The sequence below is a fragment of the Populus euphratica genome, unplaced genomic scaffold (genome assembly GCF_000495115.2).
Source record: "Populus euphratica unplaced genomic scaffold, PopEup_1.0 scaffold1014.1, whole genome shotgun sequence".
NCBI lineage: Eukaryota > Viridiplantae > Streptophyta > Magnoliopsida > Malpighiales > Salicaceae > Populus > Populus euphratica.
In genome coordinates, this window is record NW_011500877.1 from 5,899 (window position 1) to 20,302 (window position 14,404).

Sequence of the window (14,404 nt, forward strand, 5' to 3'; positions counted from 1 at the left end):
ATTTTTTCATCAACCCGGCCCGGTTCCAGCCCCGGGTCGGCCGGGTCCCGGGTCAACCCGCCGGGCCGGGCCGGGTTTTAAAACTATGATTAAAACTACATGCAACTAGTCTACGATCTTGTGACATTTGTGTATTCAACTTGGGAAAAACACTGCTCACCTAATATGTGTGTCCAAATTAAGCATAGCAGAGAGTAGTTCCCTTTAATTTTCTAGGCCGATACCTTTTTCATTGTTTGATACCTTGTTCATTGTTTGACATCAATATTTTCCTAATTAACAATCAAACCATGCTTACGCTTTACTTTATGAATGCAGCAAATCATTTTTTTAATTTAAATCCAATATAATAATTGATTAAATAAGTTAATTATGGTTAAAAAAAAAGCAAGATAGAAAATGGAATGAGCATTACTGGGAAAAGAATGCAATTAAAGGTAACCTGAGGGGTGTAGATAGTACATACCCCAACTATTTTTTCTTTTTCATCTTCTTTTTATTGATTTGATTATTTCAATGGATTTCAAGATTTAAAATGATTAGAAATCTAGAAATTAAAATTACAAGAATAAGAGACACCTTTCAACTATTCTAGATTAATTGGAACCAACATAAATCAAACATGCAAAGAAAAAAAAATCAAATTTCAACCTTATGTACATTTGATATAGATAATTAATATTTATTGTTTATATATCTATCTATATATGAATATAAAGATGACAATCTAGATTAATTTATATTAAGCCAAGATTTTTCTACAATATAACTTTATATACTAGAATAATAAAAATAGATAGTATGGTAGTAAATATATTACTTTCTACCACGCTATTGGATCTCGTAGAATCCAAAGCAATTGATGATATTGTATGGGTGAATTGTCATTTAGTTAATAAACCTATAGGTATTCAGGTTCCACAAGTGGTATTTTTTAATATTATATTTGAATTAATTGTTTGAATTTTTTATAATATACAACTAACTTGCTAATTATTAAAGGGGAGTTTTAAATATGGAGGCTGTTTTTATTTTACCTAAGGGATTTGAATTAGCCCCTCTTAATCCTATTTTACCAAAGATAAAAGAAAAGATAGGTAAACTAATGGTTTTATTAATATAGTTTAATTAGTGAAGTTATAAATTTGCTTTTTGAAGATTATTAGTTTGAGTATTATAGATCTCAGAGTCATTAAATGCTTACATCACTAAATGTTTACATGATTATTAATTTCAGTATATTGATTAAACTATATATAAACCTGCTTGGATACTCATATTAATAAATAATAATATATAAAAAAAATGCTACAAAAGGTTGCAATTACTAAGAACATGGCACTTGTCGAATGTAATTCTTCAGTTACCACCATTTTGAGAACCTGTTGAAAGAAAATTAGCATATAACTAGTTGTTGTTTTCATTTCAACTGTACTTTAGATATTGTTGAGACGATGATACCTAATTTAGAATAATTAATTCGCTTTTTCATTATAAATAATTATTAATATAAACATATTGTACATTTTTTCATTCAAAGGGTATTATACGCATGTAATGCTAAAAAAAAAAACAAATTGTGAATTTGTGGTAATATACACATATAATGGCAGCTTTTTTTTTACTCAAAAAGTATTAAAATAATACTTTCAAAAACACTAAAAAATATATATATAAAAAAATTATATGATTTTTTTTATATATATAAAGAACAATCATAACAAAAATGGGCGACTAAAATAACAAAAATAAACATAATTTTTTAAGTCAATTTACAAAAAGAGATCATTGAATAATAAAGAATTGAATGATATTTTTTAAAAAAATTGAAGGGTCAGAAATGTATTAAATAACAAAAAAAAAGGAAAAAAAAGTGAGATGCATGGGATAATCTATTTTGTAAAAAACAATTATAGTGTACAATATAGGAACAAGGTACAAAAGAAAAACTATATAAGCCAGGCGTGCGTGCGACTTGTCATCTGCAGCCCCTACCTTTCTTATTCTTATTTCAAATCATCCAACTTTTTTTATATATTTGTTTTGTATACTTTTTATTTTTATTAAATAAAAAACTTTTTATTTTTATTAAATAAAAAACATATAATAAAAAATATATATTTCTTGGTAAAAAAATCAATAAAAAATAAGAAATTATAAAAGCAAATCATTTTGTTTCAAAAAAATTTAAATGACCACTCTTCTTACAAAAACAAATTAATTACCATATAATTAAATCAAAAAGTTAGTGTTGATAGCTTTTTTATATATATAGTTATTAGTGTATATAATTTTTAATTTATGTTATTAAATAAATATATATTAAAAATTTTATTTTTAATTAATATTTTTATATTAAAAAAATATATTGACAACATTTATATATTTTTTTACTTGTGGTTGAATTGGATGAAAAGATTTTTTATGTTAAAAAACGCTTTTCCTTCTACCAGTAATAATAGACAGATCAACTCATTTGTAAATACTATAATTAGATGGATTTTTAAGGACCAAACGAAAGAAACAACTTAAAATGACTGGGACCCAATTACTCTTTCCGGACCCCAAAATTGCCTTCATCAAAAATCAATTTTATACATACTAATATCATTAAACCATTTGAAACTCAGACAATGGTTTTGAAAATGACACATTAAAAACTGAATATATTAAAAAAATAGATTTTGAATTTTTATGAGAAAATATTAAAAATCCTATAAATCACATAAATATGTCAAGAATATATATTTTTTGTATTTTGAAAATATTTAGAAAAACAGGGTTTGAAAATTAAGTTATAACAATTGTCATCTTTTTACAATGATTATGATAAAAAATCTCATAGAAAAATTTAAATAACAAGCTTGAAAAAAATAAAAGATAAAAGAATAAATTCTTTCAAAAGTGTTAAAAATGAAAAAACATATTCTACATCCATAAGAATCTCATTACATCATGTTAATTTACAAATTTTAAAAGAAAAGAGCATCTCTAATTGATTGTTATTGAGGTGTTGATATGAAAATAGATATTAACACTTTGACTTGATTAAAAATACATTTTACAGGAGAAGGATGGTATGGAAAATAAAAATAAAGTTGAGAGGTATTTGGTTGATGATTACGAATATTATTTGTGGAAGAGTAATGCTTCAAAATATAAGTTATTTTCAAAGGTTGCATAACATATTTAAACTATTCATATATCCATAATGGCTTTTGAATTAGCTTTCAACACAAATAGTTATATACTCAATTAATTTTAAAATTTTTTATCTTTAGCAACAATTGAAGTACTAATTTGTTGTCAAAATTAGTTGCATCATGGATTGATTTTAACTAATATTAGAACCTTAATAAATGATTTTGAAACTTACAAAAACCTTAAGTCAAGTAATTTTTCTTATAAACTTACTTCTTTTATTTTGTAATTTATTAATTAATACGTTTTCAATCATTTAACATGTCTAATTTTTTATTTTGTAGAATTTGATGGAAAGATACAAGTAATAGCAAATGATAATTAGTTTAAAAACTAGTTTTATGGTAAAAATAATACTTTTTATTTTTTTATATCTTCTAATTTAATTTATCATATTATAATTCTAGATCTTGATTTCTAGATTTTGATATAAAAATGTTCTTAATGTGTTTTTCAATTGAGATGATATGCACAATGAAATTTTATTTTTTTGGCAAGAAGTGTTTTATAAAAGGTTATTTTTTGTTTCCTTTTAAACCCTTTTGAATACGGTGTTTTGTAATTTGAATTTTAACAAGTTGTGTTTGTTATTTAAAATATGATATAGAAGGAGTTTTACTTCCTCAAACAAAATAGAAAAAGAAGGCTTGCAGCTATTAAATACAAGATTGATACTAATAATTTAATATAAATGAATATTTAGTAGCAAAAAAATTTAGAATCTTGTAATAAAATTAGAAAATATTAACATTAATTAAAAGCACATCAAAATGTACAAAAAATCTCAAAAAACAATATAGATTTTTTTTTTGTTTTTAATATAAAATAACTAAATTAAACTAAACTAACATCACTCGATTAAAATTCATTTTAATTTAATTTTTTATATTTTATAAAATTTTAATTTAATTATTTTTATAAATAAAAACTAAACCACACTAAAAATCATCATCTCTCGAATATATAATGATGTTATTAACTTTCCTCGTTACTCATTGATCTTTCTGATAACTGTCTTTGCTTCCAGCCTCTTGATAGACTCAGCAAAAAAATTTAGAATCTTGTAATAAAATTAGAAAATATTAACATTAATTAAAAGCACATCAAAATGTACAAAAAATCTCAAAAAACAATATAGATTTTTTTTTGTTTTTAATATAAAATAACTAAATTAAACTAAACTAACATCACTCGATTAAAATTCATTTTAATTTAATTTTTTATATTTTATAAAATTTTAATTTAATTATTTTTATAAATAAAAACTAAACCACACTAAAAATCATCATATCTGGGATATATAATGATGTTATTAACTTTCCTCGTTACTCATTGATCTTTCTGATAACTGTCTTTGCTTCCAGCCTCTTGATAGACTCATATTAATAAACACCTAAATTTCTTTTAATCTGGGCTTTCCATCATTCTCGTTTTTTTTTTTAAAAAAAAACCTACTTTTAACACTTCAATTCTTGTAAATTTTAGAATTAGAATTATATAATTATTAATTTTAAAATATTAATAAATTTTAGAATTAGATTTATATAATTATTAATTTTAAAATATTAAAAAATTAATCAAAACACATTTAACGTTATTATAGTTAGCAAAAAAACCGTGACTCTAGAGAATATTTTTTTTTTTTATTTATGTGGGGTACAAAACACATTTAACCTTATTATAGTTAGTAAAAAAACCGTGACTCCAGAGAGTATTTTTATCGACAAAAGTGGTAGGATCTAAATCAGCTTGCGTGTACCATAAATAATGTCCGCAGTCCACTAAATACTCTGAAAACTCGGTAGACATGTAAACCTCGCGAGAGTATTTTTATCGACAAAAGTGGTAGTTGCTGATCCAGAAGCCAATTTGAACGAAGCAGGACCACTAATTGCCAATGAACAGTGATGAAACTGACAGCCAGCAGCCATGGGAAACAATAGAAACAGAAGACCAGCAAGATTGGTGGCAGAGTTTTGTTGTAAAGTAAATTAGGGTTCTGTAATTTTGTTTTTCTAGTTTGGTTTGGATTTGGGTTTTGATAGGAACTTGAAATGTGATGGATATAAAATAATGGTTCTCCATCATTTGTCCTTTTGAAAAGAACTTCACCGCTGAAAGTTCGGTCCTTGCGAAAAAAAGTAGCAGTTGCTGATCTAGAAGCCTACCTGAATGAACTGTTTCTTATATCCCATGCAGAGCAACGAAAGAAGCTGGAAGCTGCAGCAGAGATTTCTATCTGCCATGGAAACAATATATAACGGCGGCAATGAAAACTGGCAACATTGGTGGCTGATTTTTTTATTTAAGAAAATTGTGATATCGTGTGAGGGCATCTCTTTTCATTGTATTCTGTGGTATTTGCTTTCTTAATGTATGTGGTGAACGTTCTGACGAAATGAGTTCTCCAATTGTCTTCCAACCTTTATGTCTATTGCTCGGACTGGTCAGATCATTGCAGAAGATCATGAAGTAGTTGGGCGTTATAGGTCAGGCTTATTGGCTCAGGATTTTCCTACGGCATGATGGGTGCCAATTCACTAGCCCCGAAGAACTGGTACGTAATTTCACAAGAAAGGCTACGGTGATGTATGCCATCATATAGTTGATGTCTGTGCTGTTGTATTTCATAATTTAATTGCAATAGAGCCCAAGTTGGACATGAAACAGAGGTGAGTGATGTTCCCATAAATTGAAATCAACATGGCTGCATTTTTTATCGGAGTAGATGCCTCTTTTTTTCTCTTCTTTGATCTTCACCTGGCACTGCCATGTGATTTTTTCACCTGGGCACAGACTAGAAAAGCAAATGCCGCCTCACACTTCGTAAGGCAAACTTTTCACCCCTCCAGCTGTGTGAAATGTGTAGTTCAAAAACGTTGTCTAATAATACAAGCTGATCTGCTCCATGTAAAAGGATTGCGATTGCGAAGTGAATGTGTTGTCTGAGAAGACATCTGCAGCATTGTATCAAAAACTAGTTTTCTTTTTTTGACGAGCTATCAGAAACTAATTATTGGCATGGCAAGGCTGGAAAAACGAAAAACTACATTTCTTAAGCAAATGGTGTTCTAGCAAGCGACATCTTTACGGCCATCCATCAGTAAAGAAAATCCAGTATCAAGGCATGGAATTGTTTTCATTCATCTTCTGTGTAGTATTTGATTTGACTTGATGGATAATGATGCGGCTCTACATGCCACACAAATTGAAACACTTCATTTGTAAGGGTGATGAGATTGAAAAGCATCTCGGCAACTAGTACAGCCAAATACGAACATTGTCATGATACAGTGGGAAAAAACAAATTAGGGATCAAGTAAACCATATTCAGCTTCATTTATAACTGCACCGCGTAGCCTATCAAAATTCGAGAGGTAGAATTCAGCATGTGGGATTGTTTTCCTGAAGAGAGATCAATAGCATGCAAATGCAGATCACCAGAGGATATGTCATCTCATATTTCATCATCCCACAATTCTTCGAGACTTTTGTACGGACTATGAGTTTCGTGGACGGCGAAATCCCCTCGGAGGAGCCTTTGCTGCTTGACGCACCCACCAGATAGTTAGCAGATAAATTTATAAATATTCCTCATAGCTAGCGGCTTACAAGTATATAATCTTACCTGGTGGATATCTGTGAATTTTGAGAAGAGATCTGGAGGGATATGCCAATCAAATAAGCTGAAGTTTTCCTTGCTCCTTGATTCATTTACACTCTTTGGAAGAACACTGTGACCACTCTGAATTCCCCAGCGAAGAGCTACTTGTGCAGGCGATTTGTTAAGTTTTTTAGCAATTTCAACCAGCACCGGTTCCTTTAAGATTTCTCCTTTAATCCAAGATCCCGGAGAACCCAGAGGGGCATACGCCTGCAAGAGAGATTTTATTCACACAATTCGAATATTGAATCTTACCAAACAAAATGATTCTAAGGATAAAATCCAGTGATAAAAGACTGTCTAGAGTATTACCGAGAGATGAATTCCAGTTGATTTGCAAAAATAGTGAAGAGCAGGCTGCTGCCAGACTATGTGGCACTCAACCTGATTAACTGCAGGTGGCACTTTAGCATACGTAACGAGGTCTTGTAACTTTTTAGTCGAGAAGTTGCTGACACCAATCGCTCGTGCCTGTCCTGATGCATACAAGCCCTCCATTGCAGCCCACGTCTCTTGAAGGCACAAAGGTGCCATGACTTCAGGGTCCCATCCACTTGAGCCTGGCTTTGTCCGAAATGGCCAATGAATCTGTAAAGCAAGGCCATATTTTAGAATTTACTGTCAGTTGGTACATTCTACGTTGTGCCCAATTCTGATTTCAGAATTCTAGACAATAGTCTTCGTTGTCAGTGAAGCATCAAGTCGTCACTATTTGCGAATACAAATGAATGCATAATAGATGCTTACAAGATATAAATCAATATAATCAAGTTGCAGATCTTCCAAACTCTTGCTCAGTGCCCTTGATACATCTTCAGGAGCTTGGTCACTGCACCTGAAAATTTCAAAATAGTAATCATGACATGATTGTTTAAGTAAAGACGGCTTTAGGCCAATATCAGGGTCCTAAACTAAAGATCATGCATACTCTTAACTCAAAAATTTGATTGTGATCAGTAATAATAAGAAAGCAATTTCAATCAAAGATCAAATCAAAAACAGTAAGCTGCAAAAAAATAAAATAAAGTACCAGAGCTTAGATGTGATGAACATCTCACTGCGTCCCACTACCCCAGTGCAAAACAGTTCCTTCAACGCTTTCCCTATCTGCATTACATTAACACAAGGCAGGAAATATCTCCATTTTCTTACAAAGGCCCAAAAACAGGAACGAAAACAAACATGTTGCAGGTGTCTTCAAACTGGTGTTACAGAAGATAATTCATTGGCCTCGTATTACATGAAAGTAAGAAATGGTTACCTCCTTTTCGTTACCGTAGACTTTAGCACAGTCAATATGCCTGTAGCCGGCCTGCACAGAGTTGGAACCAAAATTAGTGCATTTTCAGTACTAATATTGAATAGTTTGAAAACAAGGTATGGAGTTGATTGTAAGAAAAAGAGAACCTTAACAGAAGACTTGACAGCTTCTGCAACGACATCAGGTGGGGCTTTCCATGTCCCTAGTCCAACAGATGGGATCTTGGCACCTGTATTCAGATCAAAATATAGAGGTCCTTGCATCTTTTCCTTTTCCATTTTCTTCTGCTACATAACTCTACAAATACTTCAAAACAAAGTATCAAAGATGGCTTTGTTCCTTTTGGAGTGGACCTTTTTGGAGGCAATTAACTGAAAACGATTTACCAGGGGATGAGAGACCAGGTCTTTAGTGGTCAGTTATGCCCAAATCGCAGGGAGAAAAGTAAATTTCTTGATGCATCGAGTGAATGGATGGATGGATGGATGATCTCCTTCCTAGATCTTCACGGCAAGAAAATTGGATCTCCACATGATGACAAATATGAAAATGTTGACATTTTCCTTTTCTGAAAAAGAATACCCTTGTAGTTGTAAGCTCTGAATTATAGCATTAGAGAGTTAATTAGATTCAGAAAATACTTTCCTTACTGCCTTAAAACTACCAAACGTAATTTTGGGACAGCTTATCAATGTAGAAGATATTGTATCAGGAATTCCTACAGTCCTATCCACCACCGTTTCAAAACTGGGCTCCTTATGAGTAGGAAAGCGCTTCTAGAAAACAAAAACGCAAAGCTAGAAAGAAGTGCATGTGCTTGATTATCGGAGTCAGAGTTGCCGGCAGATTCCGAGTCTACATGCAAAACTATTCCCCAAATAAAGAGTAGTGCTAATCTTACTAGATATTCTTTTCCCCAACTACCTCACGCATTGGATAAATGGATCTCGCTTGCGAAATTGGATTGAAAATTTCCAGTGAGTGAACGATAAACCAGCCATAAAACATGTAAATTGGGTCCAAAGTTTTTGCAGAACCAAATCAGTTAAGCAATAAGATTGTACGTGTATAAAGACTTAATCTAGGCCTTATTTGCATACTTATCAACAATAAAAAAAAATTGTGAGATAAATAGACCCGACTGAAAGAATAATCAGATCACCGAATCATGATCACATTTGAGTCTCACATCTATTACTTGACAACAGCTTATGAAATAGACCCCATCTGCCATTCTCATATTCCTGACAAGAGTTTCAATACTAGTTCCTTCATCAACATGATCCAGGTCCAGAAGTAAGAACAATTCAAAAGCAAAAACTAGATCACTACAGTAACAGCACGCAAATATCACCATTAGCGGCATACACCGGCGAATCCAGAAATGGTCGTGTCTTGTTCAAAGAGTTACTTCTCCACAAAATTCTTGACATTCTTCAGCCATAACAAGTATTCTTTGGTATCTTTGTTAGCCATGTAATCAAACAAAACATTTGTTACGCTAGGTTTGATGCCTCTAATCTCGAGATACTTCAGGAAAGCATCCTGCAGATTCTCATCCAAATCACTGCCAAAGGAAAACAAAGTCAGAAATTAACAAAATGAGAATCCACTAAAGGATTGAAATCCACCAAAAATCCCACATTCTGAACATAATAAACTTACTTAAAGTCAGGTCCTTCATATGCAAGTTCATCAGAATTTTCCAGGTTTTTTATTGACAAGCTATCAATTGAAATCTCATCAAGGAAAGCAGTGATACAGAACTCCATATACTGACCGCTTCCCTTGGTAATACTCACAACCAACGGAATGCTAGAGACATCTGCGTCCTTGGCATCATCATCATCATCATTATCATCATCATCTGAAATACTAGGCATGTCGACTTCAATTTTGATGGTTTCATCTTGGAACTTTCTACTTAGCAAAATAGCCCTCTCTCCAGGATTATCTTTAATTTTGAAGGGAAACTCATTCGACATATTCTCAACCTATTTAAGCAATCATTAAAAGATGTTAATGTGTCACTAAAAACACAAGTTCTAATTAAAAAATAATTGTTTTTTTCTCATCAAGATTTCAGAATTTATTCTCCACCAGCACAAAGCTTGAAAATTCAAGACTTACAAAAAAAAAAAAAAAAGCAAAATCCCGCTCAAGTTAAAAATTATAGAAGTACCAAGCAGACAAAATTCTAAACCACATTTAAAAAAAAAAAAAACCAGAGACTACATAATTTACGTTCAGCGTAACTAACCAAAAATCATACCATCAAAAAAGAATCAAACATAAAATAGGAAAATAAAAAAATAAAATAAATTGGTGAATAAAGTTCAAAAAGATGGGGAAAGAAACTGACATTGTGGGGTTCCTCGGCGCATTCGATCTCAGTTCCGAGGACTCGAATGAGATTCTCATCAGCGGTTGGTTTCAGCGCAGTGGCAGCTGTTGAGAAATGCGAAGATGGAAGAAAGTCTCGGAGGATTTCAACGGAGAGAACGGCGGGGATAGCTCTGTGGACTGTTCTGGTAGGTCCCACTGCGCGGATAGCAAGAGGCAAGAGGGATTGCGAGGCTCGGCGAAGTACAGAGTTGAAGGCCATTTATAGAGATTTTGATTGAAGAGAGAAGTGGCTCTGGCTGAGTGAGAAATGTTGGGGGTTTAAGTTTATAAGCTTGTTAGGGTTTTGGCTACCTCCTTTTTATGCAGAGAGGGTTTTGGGGGTTAGTTTGGCGTCTCGGTATCTCTCATTCGTTTGGGATTTGCTATGCTATGATTCGCTTCACTTCTAGGCATTTTGATTGCTTAAAGCCTATATTTCTCTATACCATTTAATGTGTATTAGTTTTTCACTTTCTTTTTTATTTTAGTAACAAAAACCTAAACCCAGCGGCAAAAGGAGGATACAAATATCTTGATTCATTATTCCTGCAATAGTAAAATTTTCAACTTAAAAAAGTTTATCTTTTTATTCTATCTCAAATTCTTATTTTATTTTTCATCTTTTTTTTTTATTATTGTTATTATTATTATTATTATTACTATTATTATTGTTATTATATTATTATTATTTATAATTTGTACAATTAACCTTTCTATGATTCGACCTGGTATTACTAGGTTATTTGTTATTTCAACACTTCTGCATTTAAAAAAAGATATTAATTTTTTAATCATGTTACTATGATGTTAACAATAATATTACTTTAATAAGAGGAAACAATATATTTTTAGTGCTAGATTTAATATTGTTTTAGTCCAAGTGAAACAAGTAACATGTGGAGGTATTTAATGAAATTACAATAAAATAAAAATTTGCAAATTTTTTTATAATAAATCTAAAAATAGTATAATTTTTTAATTAATTGATGAAAGGGTTAACTATACTATTAATTCTAAAATTTTTTTATCAATATAAATCACACTTACATCAATTATATTAATGTCATCACTATTCATCTAAGGATATAACTAACTCAATGCCTACACCACATCCATTTTAGTTAATCAACAAAAATAAATAAGTTAGATGTGGAGCACCTAGGTACTCCTCCAATAGTTTTAAAAGACTCTAAATTAGTTTATTACTTAGCCTCCTCATCACACATATCTATTTACTCCTATAGTTAAAAGACTCTAAATTAGTTTATTACTTAGCTTCCTCATCACACATATATCTTCGCATGCTTTCACCTACTCATCATCTAATTTTTTATTGGTTTTATCATGATATTTTTTTAATATTTTAACCTCTTCTTCTCAACATGGTATTCCCATTTGTAATTTGAATTCATTCACTCATACTCAATTCTATGTATTAAAATATTTCTTATAATTCCTCATATTTTCCTTACTAAAATATCCCTTAACTTTCTCTCCATTGAAAATTATGGATATTTCATTCAGATCACATTTTTAATTTTTAATTTTTAATTTTTAATTTAATTTTTATTTTTTTGAATCATAGCCTTCTAATATTTCTTCCAAATTTTCCTCTTCTGGCCGAATCAATTACCATCACATCGTTTAACATCCCTCTTTGTGATTTGTTGTAAACATTTTATAATTGCATACTAGCATAACATTTTGCATCTATCCTCATTTATTGCATCATTATCAACATCATTTATGATTATTATTGCTAAGGAGGAGTTAAACTCACTCATTTATGTTTATTTTCCCCTCAATTTCTTTGATTAACCAAATCTTAGACCTGAGTTATAAGCATTTCTTCATCAATTACCCTTATTCATTATTAAATCAATCTCATTTGTACATAGTTCCCCCCTTATTCATGCATTGTTTTTTATATAATTGGAGTAGATAATTTTCAAGCCCATTCTTCATCAACATCAATTCCATTTTCAAGCCAATTTTCAATTATCAATCATATCACACACCATTAGGTGCCATGAAAATCCCCATTTACCACTTTAATCATCTAGCTCAACCATGGCTGCCACGGCAGCCCATACTCATGTATCTTGAATCGTCATAATAATTCAATTGGTGTATTCATACACTTTTGGAAATTAAAATAGCTCTTAGACACTTAAATATAAGACTGTTACATTAGCCCTCTTATGCCCCTTTTTATACAACCCAAAACAACCATAGAGTTCATATATTCCTTCCCAGAACTATTCTGAATCACAACAAATTTTTATGGTATGTATACACTTATACACAAACCAATTTGGTAGCCATTCCCAAATCTCCCAACTTTCATACATAAAAAGATGAATTTAACATAATTTATTAGTACTCAAACTTCTCAACATATATTAATCAAACTATTATTATTATTTCTTTAAAATGATTTACACAAAACATCATTGTTTAGAACTCAAACTAAATCATTTTGCTTTAGTTCTTACATATCATTTACTCTATTTCTAATATTCTTTTTAATTATTGTTCTGGTTAAAATAATTATATTAATAACTATTTAGTTAAGGATAACTTAATCCAATTAACCCATTTAATACCTTTATAAATATTTTTATTATGTTATCATTAGCACTAACATTTTTTTTAAAATTAGTCGATGAAACAATTGGCTGGTTTATCTAGCAGTTCAATCAGTTAACTGGATCAATCTATAGATCTTCACATTTCTAACTCATTAAGATTTTATCAAAATTCCGACAAAGTCTCTATATTTAGGTCATCCCAAGCGCCAACTTGAAAATTATATTACATATAATAACACTTATAATCACAAACACCACAAACTCATCACCCTACTTTTGATCTAATCATTCTGGATCTCATTTCCTCATATCTATCATTACGTTATTCTTTCTCATTAATTCATGTCATTAGGGCCTTTATTAATTTCACATCCATTATAATAATTAAAAAATCAAAACATTTGCAATAAATTCCACATTATCACACCCATTAAATGTGTTTATATATATATATATATATATATAAAATCATGTAAGACCTTAGTGTTATTAGGTTTTAAACAACAAATACATTATATAACCTAAATCAATCAATGATAATTGTTAGTTTAATATAAAGATATGTAAATTACATTTCAAAATAGAGTATCTAAATTACATTCCACAAGTTTGATGTTAAAACTAATAATCTATAATTTCCTAATCTACACAAAAGCTATTCTAAGATTACTCTCGATGAGTCTATGAGTTATCTATAACAAAGTCAATGAATTTTACTATGTCATAAGTTAACATCTCATTAAACACTTAAAGGAAATGATTAACTTTTTATCTAAACAATGTTTTAATTTATTTTATATAATCATTTAATTTTATCTTTATATAATTTTATTCAACCCTGAACAAATCTCTTAATATTCATAACTCATATAATTGTTCCAATATTTTCATATCAAAGCCAACAATTCAACACTCTCTTTTGAGTACTTATTATTTAAGCATAGCCATCTTAATTTTCAATCGATCCAACGTTCATATTTGAAAAATAATAATCTAGTATTCCTCGTGAATACTCATTTCTCCAACAAACCCATGTTGATTACCAATTACTCTGGCATTCAAATTCAGAAGCCAATAATTTGTATCAATCAATACAACCAACTTATTTTAATTTTCAATCAATCTAGTATTTCTTAATGAATACTAATCAACTTGGTCAACCCATCTTGGCTGCCAATCAATATGGCATTCCTATTCAGAAGCTGGTTAGTACTTAAAAATGCATTTTTATCAAGGTTTTATATCATCATTTTGCACTTGAAGTATCAATAACTCCTTAACTAAAACATGTTTTATAATAAT

General features: G+C 30.2%; 2 protein-coding genes across 3 annotated transcripts; both read right to left on the bottom strand.

Moving 5' to 3' along the window:
• Positions 1-6,281: 6,281 nt before the first annotated feature.
• On the bottom strand, positions 6,282-9,094 carry LOC105116690 (aldo-keto reductase family 4 member C9-like). Of its 2 annotated transcripts, XM_011014139.1 has the most exons (8): positions 8,513-9,094; positions 8,273-8,423; positions 8,127-8,177; positions 7,896-7,972; positions 7,613-7,700; positions 7,178-7,453; positions 6,830-7,075; positions 6,282-6,745 (listed from the first exon to the last, which is right to left on the bottom strand). In XM_011014139.1, exons 2-8 carry the CDS (start codon positions 8,402-8,404, stop codon positions 6,659-6,661), a joined length of 957 nt encoding a protein of 318 aa, XP_011012441.1. In that variant the 5' UTR covers positions 8,405-8,423; positions 8,513-9,094; the 3' UTR covers positions 6,282-6,658. The 2 variants fall into 2 exon arrangements, with proteins under 2 accessions (XP_011012441.1, XP_011012439.1); XM_011014137.1 differs by having other exon boundaries at positions 8,273-9,094.
• Positions 9,095-9,254: 160 nt separating this feature from the next.
• Positions 9,255-10,917, bottom strand: LOC105116691 (uncharacterized protein At2g39795, mitochondrial-like). Its single transcript, XM_011014140.1, has 3 exons — positions 10,489-10,917; positions 9,792-10,120; positions 9,255-9,693 (listed from the first exon to the last, which is right to left on the bottom strand). The coding sequence occupies exons 1-3, from the start codon at positions 10,729-10,731 to the stop codon at positions 9,534-9,536; spliced, it is 732 nt and encodes a 243-aa protein (XP_011012442.1). The 5' UTR covers positions 10,732-10,917; the 3' UTR covers positions 9,255-9,533.
• Positions 10,918-14,404: the final 3,487 nt, after the last annotated feature.